General features: G+C 54.4%; 7 protein-coding genes across 7 annotated transcripts; 3 read left to right on the top strand and 4 right to left on the bottom strand.

Moving 5' to 3' along the window:
- Positions 1–270: 270 nt before the first annotated feature.
- Positions 271–1,155, top strand: M409DRAFT_29605 (uncharacterized protein; the record flags this gene model as incomplete). The annotated part of the gene is made up of 1 exon (XM_033809547.1): positions 271–1,155. One exon carries the CDS (start codon positions 271–273, stop codon positions 1,153–1,155), a length of 885 nt encoding a protein of 294 aa, XP_033660881.1.
- A 689-nt stretch (positions 1,156–1,844) lies between these two features.
- Positions 1,845–2,468, bottom strand: M409DRAFT_29604 (uncharacterized protein; the record flags this gene model as incomplete). The annotated part of the gene is made up of 1 exon (XM_033809546.1): positions 1,845–2,468. The coding sequence occupies one exon, from the start codon at positions 2,466–2,468 to the stop codon at positions 1,845–1,847; it is 624 nt and encodes a 207-aa protein (XP_033660880.1).
- A 451-nt stretch (positions 2,469–2,919) lies between these two features.
- Positions 2,920–4,097, bottom strand: M409DRAFT_60391 (uncharacterized protein; the record flags this gene model as incomplete). The annotated part of the gene is made up of 2 exons (XM_033814464.1): positions 2,920–3,395; positions 3,434–4,097. 2 exons carry the CDS (start codon positions 4,095–4,097, stop codon positions 2,920–2,922), a joined length of 1,140 nt encoding a protein of 379 aa, XP_033660879.1.
- Positions 4,098–5,643: 1,546 nt separating this feature from the next.
- M409DRAFT_60390 (uncharacterized protein) lies at positions 5,644–6,800 on the bottom strand (the record flags this gene model as incomplete). The annotated part of the gene is made up of 3 exons (XM_033814463.1): positions 5,644–6,464; positions 6,510–6,650; positions 6,740–6,800. 3 exons carry the CDS (start codon positions 6,798–6,800, stop codon positions 5,644–5,646), a joined length of 1,023 nt encoding a protein of 340 aa, XP_033660878.1.
- A 1,065-nt stretch (positions 6,801–7,865) lies between these two features.
- On the top strand, positions 7,866–8,828 carry M409DRAFT_60389 (uncharacterized protein; the record flags this gene model as incomplete). Its single annotated transcript, XM_033814462.1, has 1 exon — positions 7,866–8,828. The coding sequence occupies one exon, from the start codon at positions 7,866–7,868 to the stop codon at positions 8,826–8,828; it is 963 nt and encodes a 320-aa protein (XP_033660877.1).
- Positions 8,829–9,590: 762 nt separating this feature from the next.
- On the bottom strand, positions 9,591–10,279 carry M409DRAFT_29600 (uncharacterized protein; the record flags this gene model as incomplete). The annotated part of the gene is made up of 2 exons (XM_033809545.1): positions 9,591–9,874; positions 9,925–10,279. The coding sequence occupies 2 exons, from the start codon at positions 10,277–10,279 to the stop codon at positions 9,591–9,593; spliced, it is 639 nt and encodes a 212-aa protein (XP_033660876.1).
- A 283-nt stretch (positions 10,280–10,562) lies between these two features.
- M409DRAFT_29599 (uncharacterized protein) lies at positions 10,563–11,972 on the top strand (the record flags this gene model as incomplete). Its single annotated transcript, XM_033809544.1, has 3 exons — positions 10,563–11,174; positions 11,248–11,295; positions 11,346–11,972. 3 exons carry the CDS (start codon positions 10,563–10,565, stop codon positions 11,970–11,972), a joined length of 1,287 nt encoding a protein of 428 aa, XP_033660875.1.
- Between the last annotated feature and the right edge of the window lie 37 nt (positions 11,973–12,009).

Below are 12,009 nucleotides of genomic sequence, written 5' to 3'. Positions count from 1 at the left end.
CGTCGCACGGCTAGACACAAGCATTTCGATTCTTGCTAATGTGCTTGGATATTCGTGTTTTCCATGAGATACTTGCACTTCCTGATATTGACGATGCACTCACGCCAACTTTCACATGGCCGGCTCGGTCCGCGCGCTAGCTTAGCGCACCCGAAAGCCACAGCCAGCGGTCTCAGGCATAAGCGAACGTTTTCAAAACATGTGAAGTTGCTAGAAGACAACCCGTGGTGAACGTGCAAAGACTCCCAAACACGAGCAAACACATCCAGCATGTATCCCCAACACTTCAACCCGTGGCAGACGGCACACTACCACGCTCATCACCCTGGCCCAATGGTGTCCACGAGAAGAACTCCGCGAGACATCGCACAACCCGCGCCGACGAATCCCCCAAGCGAAGGCCACCTCACGCCAAACCCTCTCAACACCCCACCCGCCCAGGAAATCGACCCGCGCTTCACCGGCCTCCTCCCCATGATCTACGGCGCTGACCTCACAATCTCCCACCTCTCCCAAGACGCCGACACCTTCACGCCCTTCTACCGCGGCCGCAACAGCCGTGTCCGCGCCGACAACGATCCCACTCTCGACCCCGTGCAAGGCTTCATCCACCCCGACGACCCGATCTACAAGTACGGCGGACCGGTCTACCGCGTGCAGCATCCCACGTTCGGACTAATGGATACGATGGTATGCAACACGGACGTGTGTGCGGTGTGTAATTTCCAGCTGCCTATCGCCTTCGCCGTGCCAGGCCCTGAGGAGAGTCCCACGCAAGGACTCCCGTTCGTGCATACGCTGAGGGACTGTCGCGAGGTGGAGGAGGATGGGGCGTTGCAGTTCTGGCAGACGGCGAGGCATGCTTTGTTTGTGGAGGAGTATCCGGCGAGTATGGAGAGGGCGAGGGTGAGGTTTGTGAATGTGGGCATGTTGGCGACGAGGGAGGCGATGTGCTGTGTGCCGGAGGAATGTGGGGAGTGTAAGGGGTTGGTTGGGATGGAGAGGTTGGAGAGTCAGGATGGGAGTCTTGTGGTGTGGAAGAAGAAGGAGGGTGATGGTGGCGGCGAGAAGGAGAGAGCTGGGGAGAAGGATGGCGACGGCGGGAAGAAGAGAGCGGGCTCAATGGGCCCTCCTCCAAAACCTCAGCCGAAGTAGATGGGATTGATGATGACTGACGAGACGATAGCACGAGCCACGAAGAGACTCTTATTGAAAGTCTGCCTTCTATGTGCTTGAGCATGCTCATACTCCCTCTTCAAAACAGTCGGCTTCCCCATGATGCCGCTATTCATCTCATCAAAACCCTCATGCCTCCCTCTCAGCCCCCCAAATCTGTCAATCTCTCTCTGCTTCTCAACCAACACCTCATTCCTCGCCGTCTTTACCTTGTCCTCCAACATAGCCTCCTGGTGGGCAGCCTCCAGATCCCCATGTTCACGAACCCGAACGAAATACTTCTTAATACACCCCTTCATGGCCAGGCTTGTTGTCTATCTTTGGTAGTTTGACCTGGATGAAACAACACGCGAGGAGTGAGATTAGTGCTGTGAGATTAGTGCCAGAGAGCTGCAGTTGCCTAGGAACTACTACAGTCGAAAGATCCAACATTGGTGCGAAGATACGAGAATGCACGCAGGCGGCTCGGGCGAAGTAAAGGAACGGTAGCACAATGAAAATCGCACGAGGTAGAGTAACAGGGGCATTCCTAGCTTTCTGAATTCAAAGCAGGGGGGTATTTGCCCTCATAGCATACAAGACAACAACAGGACCAACAGTGCTGAAGTCTCGCCCTCATGGGCCCTAAACCGTAACCTCACCAGCATTCTCACAACAATCCCTCTACCTCAAGTCGTGGTCTTGAAACCGAAGATCTTCTCGTCACCTTCAGCCTCGTCCATGTGCAGTGAAGCCCTACCAAGCACCTCGTCACCCCACTCGCCACAGCAACGCACGAATGGATCCGTTGGGTCGCTGAGCTTCGCCACGACACGAGCGTACTGCTGGTAGCCTTCGAGCTCTTGCGGAGTAGGATGCTCCAAGCGACGACGAGCCTCGCGCTGGCGGGCTTCGAGCTCTGCTTGCAGACGTGCGGCTTTCTCGGCGGGAGTCTCTTTGGGAAGACTCCAGTCAATGCCGTCCAGTTCGCGATCCATGCTGGCAAGTCGTGCGTCCAACAGAGAGGCGTTCTTGGCATCGAAATCGAGGGGGTACTTCGCCATGTCGGTTGGATCGTTGCGGTGAGCGTGGGTAGTCGAAGAGTGCTCTGGTACCAGCCGAGCCTGGCTGGTCGTCGAGGATGTAGACGTACCGGAATCGACGGCGGCTGTCTGGAGCCCAGCTTGCCTAACCATGGAGTTGCTCTGAAGGTGGTGCGCTGGCTGTGGCTCTTGGCCGTTCTCCTGGTAAGTGATGAATCCCGGGTCGTCCACATTGTCGTGGTCTTGCTGTTGGTTGGCGTGGTCGGGCATGTTGATGAATAGTGGAAATAGTGGTTGGAGCGAGATGAGAGAGAAGGCTGGTGAGGTGAAGAGGCTAAAATACTTTGGTTCGACGAGTTGGTATTGGGTCTGGTGTATGGGCAAATCTTTTTGCGAGATGGGCGCGGGTACACAATTCTTTCGAGACTGAGATTGGCAACATATTTTGTAGGCAGATGTTGCAAGACAATGAGAATCGTGAAAGGGTTCGTGTGGACATGTCCAGGCGAGCCTGGTACTTGGAAGATACCGGAAGAAAGACAAACATGAAGGGAGATATGGAACACTGCGATGCCTTTAGTTGCTCTCATCGGTATCATAGTTCATTGGGTTTTGTATCATTAGGCGTTTGCTCCCCAAGCCTTAAAATCCCAACAAAACCAGTCGTCTAAAGCAAGCGGGAAGATGAACTCTCCTTGCCTGCCATAACAAGACCCTGGCATTAAATAGTCGTCTTGAACCCGAATAGCTGTTCCTCCTCATCGCCGTCGCCCATGTGCAGCAAAGACCGACCAAGTATCTTGTCGCCCCAGTCTCCACAGCAGCGCACGAATGGGTCGTCAGCGTCCTTGAGCTGGGTCATGATCCGACCATACTGGTCGCTTTGAACGGCGCACGGGGCCTCCTGTCGCGGACGGGCATCAGCAGCTGCAGCTCCCGCGGTGCGAGCTGCTCGAGGCAGTGTCCAGTCCATATCATCTAGTTCTTGATTCATCCTCTCCACACGTGCTTCGAGGAGACGCGCGTTTCGCACGTCGAAGTCTTCAAATTGGACGGCGCCTGGCGTAATGGTATCACTGGGTTCGAGCGTGAGTCCGTCGGTGGTATCTGAGTCGGCGATGGTGATGATATGGCCAGCAGCGCCAACCACAGCGGACGGCGACGCCTGAGATGGTCCGGCTTCCTTGTTTCCAACCTCTGCTCCCTGGGATGAGATAGCTGATAATGACGCTGACCCTCGATGGCTCCTGGGAGTTCTTGAAATTCGTCCTCGCCCTGCGCTCGAGCGTGGGAAGCCTCGTGCACTCCCCACTCCTCATGCGAACCATCGTCGCTGTCCTCCATGTCTTGGTCCTGATCGAGGTCGACATCTTCCTCCTCGTCCCCGTTGTCCTCTATATCCGCCTCCTCCAAGTCTGCCTCCTCCTCATCCGTCTCATCCCCCATGTTCTCGCCGTCCACGTCTCCATCTTCTTGCTCCTCGTCGTTGGCAGTCTCTCCGTCTTCAGCCCAGGGAAGCTCGAGATCGAGATCGTCGGCGGCTTGTCCGATGAGACCACGAATGCGATCGAACTCCGCCAACTCATCCTCGGTGTAGGGATCGGTATTGCGCTCGTTCGGGCGGTCGATGTGGAACCACTCCTTCGGTCTCTTGTCCTTGAAGCGGCCGATCCACCGGTCGTAGTAATGCCGGTAGACGTGCTTCTTCGGGAGGTCGGGAAATGCACGCTTCATGAGTCTCGGAACATCGACGCGAGCAAGACGACCGACACCGTCTGCGGTTGTGGCAATCTTGATCTCCTTGAAGATGATGCGAAGTGCGCGGTGGTGATGGGTGTGGAACGCTTTGCCCTTGGCGCGCTTGATGGTCGGGCGATCAGAGCGGCGACCTCGTCCCATGTTGAATGACTACTACGCGCCTGTCAGTAGGTCTACGACAGTTGAGCGTGTTGATTCTGTCGCACCTGTATAGTCGTTTATGCAGTGTCTGTAGGATTTATACAGTCGCGAGTCGCAGTGCTTGAGATCGCGAAGAACAGTGGTGGTGGTAGTGGTCTCAGACGGCTACTTGCAACTGTGTGATGCTGAAGCTGCCAGCTGCATGTTGGAGGTTGCAGGTTATGTGCGATGTGTGTGCTGCTGCCGAATTTGGAAAGAGCGGTTGCCAAGCCAGAGCTTTGACCACAAGTGAATGTTCAAATCGACTTCAACTTGTGCGAAACCATGCCCGCCCAGCGCAAGCATGATAGCGTCACCCACTTGGGTTCATACATCTCCATATGTGTCAATTGAGATCATAGCGTCCGCACCTCTCAGATATATATATGTGGAATTAAAATTTATCAGATTTGGCAGGAGTTGAAGCCAGAGCTGAATGCTGCATAAGAAAGACGGATGGTTTTCCTCTTAGCTATATTTCTGTCCATAGGGTCACAACAAAACCAGGCAGTCAAACGTCTATCTCAGACATGCGGCATTGTTCGACAAGACGATGACGATCAATGGAAGTTCTTCAAGGCAAACGCAGTCTCGGACATGGAGCAGGATGAACTGTTCGAGAGTCACGTAACAAGCAAAAAACCTTCTCAATGGCCGTGCAGCACATATTGATGAAGGTCGCATCTTTAGTAGTGCATATGGTTCTCGTGCATGTGGTTCTCAAGAAGGGGGATTCTCGATGTTGAGCTGAGATTCGGGAGCCATAAGGTTATGAAAAGTGTCCTCGTTCGACTAGAGAGCGTAGACGTGGCTGTAGGGAGCAACGGAGTAGATAGAACAAGACGATGACCTCTATTTCACGGAGGCCACAAGGGTAACAAAACCTCTGCCTAGGATCATCTCCTGCGAAGAGGACAAAAGCACACTTATAGCGACAGCAGCATGGGCAACACAGATAAGGGAAACAAGTCATTGGACGGGAAGCCAGGGTAGAGGGCAATATTATTACATCCATTGATGGCGAACTGTTAGGCATGTCTATACGACAATGTCTTGAATTAGTGCGCGTGGTTCTCCCTCAATCGTTTGACTAGCCAGGCAAAGCCGTCGCACCAGCTTACTCGCAGCTTGATTTTAAACGTTCTAAAATGATGAAACTCTGCACGAATAGGCGTTTCCCTCATAACTTCTCCTCGGTAGGCGCCTGCGTAACAGCTATCCTCAACTTGTACGAGAGGTAGCAGGTTAACGACTATATCCCCTATCTCAGATGCTCTTGTCTATACTACCTAGCTTACGGTTTATCTTAGCGAGGCGTGCGTCGAGAAGGGACGAGTTAAGCTTGTCGAAAGTCTAGCGGATCGTTAGGGTCTCCGACGAGGGTAGTAAAGTCTTCCTCGCCGTCCGTAATAGCCGTAGATAACGATTGTAGTCGGACTTGGCTAGTGCCGTCTTTAACGAGTACTGCTAGGACTATTCCTAGTACGAACTCCTAGAGATCTTCTAGCTAAGGAGACTGCTTAAGCGTATCGTTGTCCTCTGTCCTACTATTACCATTATAGCCCTTAATAGTACCGCCCATAAGAGTAATATAGGTAACGCGATTGTCCACGTCTCTAGTAGAGCTTCCATTTTCGTGCATCTTAACAGCCTCGGTGTCAGAGTCCTCGTTAGTAGAATTCTCGTCTTCTGTGCTCGTCCCCTCGATGTCTTGTTCGGTATAATCCTCCACGCCCAAGTCGTCGATACTAGCCTCCTCTTCCTCCTCATCACCCTCTTCCCCTTCAGCGCCATCATCTACGCCCTCCAGGTCATTTTCAGCTACTTCTTCACCTCGGTCTTCAAACTCAGCTTGGACCGTCTCATCCTCATCTGGCTCTTCAACCTCGATCCAGGGCACCGTGATCCCAAGCGCAACGGCAGCCTCTTGGATCGCGCGCTCAATGCTTGCGAACTGCTCCGCCTCCTCAGCCGTGTACGCGTCCTTCCGCTTCTTGTTCGGGCGACCGACGGTATACCACTCCTGGGGACGCTTTGGCTTGAAGCGCATGCTCCAGTTCTCGTACAAATGACGATGGCTGTATCCACGCACCACCATCTCAGGAAACATGCGGTGGAAGATGCGTAGGTGGTCGTTGTTTGGAAGACAACCTTCCCTCTGGTTGTGATCTTCGTGCTTGATGCGACGGAAGGAGACGCGCAGGTACTGGAGATGCCGAGTGTACCAGATCTTGCGGTTGCCGCGACTGGACAGAGTTGGACGGCTCTTGCGTATCTTGCTGGGGCCTGGGAGAACAGAGCTGCGAGAAGAGGTCGCGCGCAATCCGCCTGCTAGTGTCAGTATCTCCCACCATCGACCTTCCGACGACATACCTTTGTCGCTTCTGAGCTGCATTGTTGGATGCACTTGCGGCGAGAAAAGGGAGAAGTCGGGAGTGGACTCGCGGGTGTGTAGTGATGATGCGCCGCCGATGATGAAGAAGCTAGTGTTTTGGTAGCGGGAGTTGCAGGAAGCTCAAAGTCGCAGCGCAGTCCAAGTCAGCGCGGTGTTTTGACGTCCCAAAATGGAAGGAGCGAGAGCCGAAGCGAGCTCGCTGACGTACATCGAGTCCTAGCCACAAGTGAATACCGCGCCTTGTCACCGATTGCGTAAATGACTGCCATGGTCTATGCTCGACTCCTTCATTCTCATTTCAGCTATGAGCACAACTGCTAAAGCCAGATGCTGCTCTGACGCGGAACTGTATCGTGATCTAGAAGGGACCACCCAAATACTATTCAGCCAATGCTGGGCAAGTCTTTGCATGTAGTCAGGCTTCAAGGAAATTTAGAGTCAGGGCTGGATGATTACCGCATATCACATAGTCGATGAGCAATGAACATAGGGAGTCAGCCTCGGTTGATGCAGGCCAGCAGCCACCGTTCAAGGATAGAATCATAAGTGTATTCTGCAGAGAGTCCAATGGGTCATCTTTGGTTGTTTGGGAAGCGAAAGGGGAAGAATCGAGATTGGAGCCAGAACATCAGAAGACAAACACCTAGCAATGAGTTGCACGGCCTGGTACTGTTACCAGCATAAGAAAGCCCAGAGAGAGCAACGCTCAGAGACTGGATCGTGGAGATTTTGACTTACTTTGTACCTTCAAATACCATTACATCTTGACGATTACACTTCTCTATGAATTGTTTTGTCGAGCAAATCCGCCTGTATCCCGCCCAGTACAACTGTTGGTTACATATTCCATGCAGAAACAAATTGACCTCTTGTTGGTTTCAGGCCATAACACATACCCCAGTCCAGGCTCCATTCATAGTTCTGCATATTTTAGGTGTTATTCACTTAAAACCGAGATAGGCCGCCGCGAGCACGTGCGCGCAGCGGGAGTTACCAGTCTTCTACGTGCAGCTGCCCTCGAAGTTTTGCACAAACACTCCCACCAGACAACCTCGAGTAAGTTACTGGCAGTACTCCCTCCGCTACTGCAGCTGCTAACAGAAGCCTCAAGCCGAACTAAACCGACACTCGCACGTGTACTCCGCAGAAGCTATCAACTGTCTACCTGCTGCTGCCCTCCAACTTCTGCGCAAACACTCCCACCACACGACCTCGAGTAAGATACTATAAATACCCTGGACGCCTTGATCACTGCTAAGAGTGCTGGAGACACAGACTCATTAAACCCATATCGCTCAACTTCGAGATCCAAATTCCACGCGAAACTCATCAACATGGCCTCCCTCCGTTCGATCGGCCTCGACCGCAGCAAGCCGGTTCACGGCCACCCCATCGACCTCTCCTGCTTCCTGGGCGACCACACTTGCCCGATCAACTTCCTCGCCCAGAAGTGCCTCATTGGCGCCTGGGCCAGCTTCCTCAACCTGGGCCGCAAAGGCGACGCCGAGTATCTGCGCCAGCTGGGCATCTCCATTTTCGGCGAGGCCGTCTTCACGACCTCAGTCAGCCAGGCCCTCCTCGTGTGCCAGGCGCCTGCTGGCGCTGCTGACGGCTTTGGGCGGATCGAGGTCTCGAGTATGATGGGCTTGCACATCGCTGATGATCGCGAGATGGGCAAGACCTCGCTGGTGGGCGCGTGGACGTGCTTCTATCAGCAGCTCAAGCAGGAGGGTAATGCGGAGACGGTGGAGAAGCTCGGTTTCGAGGTGTACGGCGAGGAGGCTTGGGAGGCCGCTCTCAAGAAGGCGCTGTACCCAGGCGGCGATCAAGACCAACCCGACGAGCGCATCGACCTCAATGCCACCAAGGTCAACGTGGGTACCGAGTCGTCTTTCCGTGTCAACCCAAACAGCGGCAATGTCGGTCAGGTTCGTGCTCAGTCCTGGGCATTCGAGGTCTTCGACGACGAGGATGAAGACAACACCACCACCCCCAACGTCACGATCAAGAACCCGAGCGCAGCAGCTCCAAACCCAGACTACGGCAGCTACTGCAAGCGCTGTGGTACTTCCAAGGCCAACGGTACGAACGAGGAGGGACTCGGTGAAGAGAAGATCAAGGTTGGGAAGGTTCAGGACGGCGGAGATGTTGGAGAGACATCGCAAGGTAGAAACGCGGTCGGTGAGGACAAGAAGGCTACCGTCCCTACTGGTCGTATTTGCGACCGCTGCGGTGTTGAAGATGGGGTTGGAGGCAAGTTTTGGGGATTCCACGTGCTCGACCCAGGCCACGCCTGATCAGTCCTCGTGCTTCAATTCCAACTTTTCTGGGAAATCAGATGATGGAGATTCTTTGGGTGTGGATAGTTCGGCACGAGACGATGAATATGGGCGAGCGATGAGGCTTTCTGGGGGTTTGCATGGTAGCACGAACGCGAGCAGCGGTATCGAGGCACGAGAGACTACCATCACGAGCAACGTGTACATCTGATATAGTATGCTCTTTTGCTCCTTCTCATGCTGCTGTCTACTCATAGTATCCGTGCTTGACCATCTTCATCTTCTACATGACCTGTCCACCACCCCGTCATCCCTCCACTCATCCCACCAACGGCGATCGTGAAGTGATAATTAAAGGTGGTAGTTGGATTCGCTCTTGGGCCACTGCAGGTGCTCACAAGCCGATGGAGATGCGGCGCAGTGGGTAAAAGCGTGGCCCGTGGTGTTGTTGGAGAGGAGAGGAAAGTGGAAAGAGGGACAGAAGAGTATGTCTGTGAAAGCTAAGGCGGGGCAGGGGTGTGAAACTAGCGGATGCTTGGTTGGACGTCACGTCAAACAAGAGCAGTGTACGAGGAAAGAACGGGATCAAGACAAGGCTCGGAGGTGCCCAAGTGCCTCGCAGGCGATCCATTGTGCATACCAAAATGAAGTTGACAAAGCTTCTCGTCTGCTCGATGGAGCTCTTTGTCTCTCCGAGTGCTCGTTGTTCCTCGTCATCTCCCGTCTCCCACCGTCAATGTCTCCAATCTCTCCCAAAAACACCACAAATCGTCGTCCACGTCAATCACCACTCTTCATTTTCGTCGTACTCCTCTCCCTCTTCGTCTTCCCCCCCTCCTCATCTGCCTGCTGCTGCTGCTCCTCTTCTTCGCCAAAGGTCTCTTTCACCCAGTCCTTCTTCCACGAGCTCAAGCCATAGACATCTCCAGCGGCAGCACGAAGGACGTCTGCGTCGGACGGCACAATCTTGTCCAGGTCGTCTTGGGAGAGGGAGCCGGGAGCGCCGTTACGGCAGAGCTCAGTCATCGTCTTGCGGTGCTTGCAGTCGCGGCAGATCCAGTCGCCTGTTCGTTAGTCAGTATGGTTCAGTACGATCATTCCAGGCCTCACTTACTGCTCTCCGTGTTCTCATCTTCGACACAACGGGCATGGAACCACCCAATCTCGCAGCCCTGGTCTCCACACTCGATCATCTTCTTCCCGTCGGCAGGTTTGCGGCAGATGCAGTAGATGGGGGCGTTGGGGTCGGGCTCCTCCTCCGGGACGCCGAAGATGAGACGATCCTGGGCGGCTTGAAGAGCCGCTGCCTTGTTCCTGGCGAGCGTTGCTCGCCGCTTTGCTTGCGTGAGCTCCGCCTTGGTGAGCTCGCGGGGCGGGGAGTAGGGGGAGCGAGAGGGAGAGGGCGAGGGGGATCGCTTGCGCTTTCCCCCTGCCGAGGGCGAGGACGGACGGTCTGCTGCTATAGCCATTGGTATAGTATTTTTAAATTTGTTGGGGATGATCGCGTAAAGTCGACTGTGATGTTGTTTTCTCCCCGGCGTGGGTGAGGCGCGTGGCGGTGCAGCGGTGTGGCGCTTAGGGGGTGAGGCGCAGATGACTTAACTTCTACTTCCTCTCCTGCTCTCTCCACTCTTCCACCACTGCGTCGACACACTCTCAACTTGGACCGTCGCAAACAGGTATGCCGAACCCTCCACCTGTCGCGCAGCTATCCTTTACTAATTCATACGTCGCGCTCGCCAGTACTGCAAGATGAATCCAGGAGCTGTCACTCAAATGCTGCAGGCGCACACCAGCCAAGGCACGAACATCTGGATCAGGCAAACCATCGAGTCCCCTCACCTACCGACTCAATCATTCCCGCACGATCTGCGCCTTGCATTCGAGAATCGCGAGCTCCTCTGGACCTCCAACGAAGACTTCCTTTCCTCCATAAGCGCCATCTTCTCGTCCGAGGTGGATCATCGTCGGATCAAACTCTGTCTCAGCAGAGTCTTCACTCATGTCGCCATGGTCCCTTCAGCACGCGCCATGGCCGCGCTGGCCAGCTTGCTAGCAAGAAACATCATGGACAGCATACGTGAACAAGCCGATCCGACTCTCGTGGTTGTGCGGAACGGGCTGAACAACGACCAAGTGTTCAGAGAGATCCGCAAGATTGCCAAAGGCCCAAGGGACATGGCGAGACCAATCTCATGCGACTACATCAAAACCCTCTCCCAGCTTCGCCGTGTGTGCGAGCTCTCTAATCTGGTTCCGACGGATGATGCTTTGGCTGATGCGTTTGACACCGTGCTCGAGACTCTAGCCACGGCAGCAGCTCGTACCAATTCGCGACACCATGTCTCCCAACGAGATCTGGATGTCGGCTATGGCCTGGCAATTGGTCGATGCAATGGCTGATGCCCACTCCTTCATCTCGGACTTGTATGCCAAGGGGCGCATGGTCCAGATTTACCGCCTCGTCGACGTGATCGCCGAGCAGGTACGCACATGCTCTCTGCTTACGGTCCAGAACTCCCCTGCTGTGCTTAGGAGAGACTTCGTCAGCAGCATCACGGAACCGCTCACTCGCGTATTCTGATGGAAGTCGACATCTTCGCATACGGTTTTTCTGCGGGTCTCCGATCCTCCCATGTCAACGCCACATTGGACATGATCAACCATTGGAAGAAGTGGAACGCAGAGTGCTCCGACAATGCCCGGGAGCGCGCTCGGTACCTGAGCATACCCCTGCTGCCCGTTGTGGATGGCGACATTGCGCATCCCTGCGACTTCTGGATGAATGCTGTTTACAGCGCCATCAATTACCTCCAACCAAGGTCTGACCCAGAGGATGACTGGCCGTACTGGAACTTCGTGGCGTGCCTGCACAGGATGAACAGTCTTGCGGCGACTTTTCCAGCCAACCAGATGTACCAGAGTCATGCCGCCGTCTTAAACTCGATTATGACCAATACTGACACTCTTGCAATCGACAATGCGGCCATCAGGGAGCTTTTGGACAAGCTCGAAGTCCACAACCTGGATGTCGCCAGCTTCAAAACGTCAAGTGCCTACGAGTACCTCGTGCCACGGCAGATGAAGGGTTGGGTTGACCGTGCGGAGCAGGTGCAGATGCATACCAAGGAGACTGTCGTTTTCGAGACTCAACAGTCTTAGGGACGAGCCTCTTGGACGAACATGCAAGGCTTTTCAT

This window comes from Zasmidium cellare (genome assembly GCF_010093935.1).
Source record: "Zasmidium cellare ATCC 36951 unplaced genomic scaffold M409scaffold_53, whole genome shotgun sequence".
NCBI lineage: Eukaryota > Fungi > Ascomycota > Dothideomycetes > Mycosphaerellales > Mycosphaerellaceae > Zasmidium > Zasmidium cellare.
This window is presented reverse-complemented; position numbering and strand designations above follow the sequence as displayed.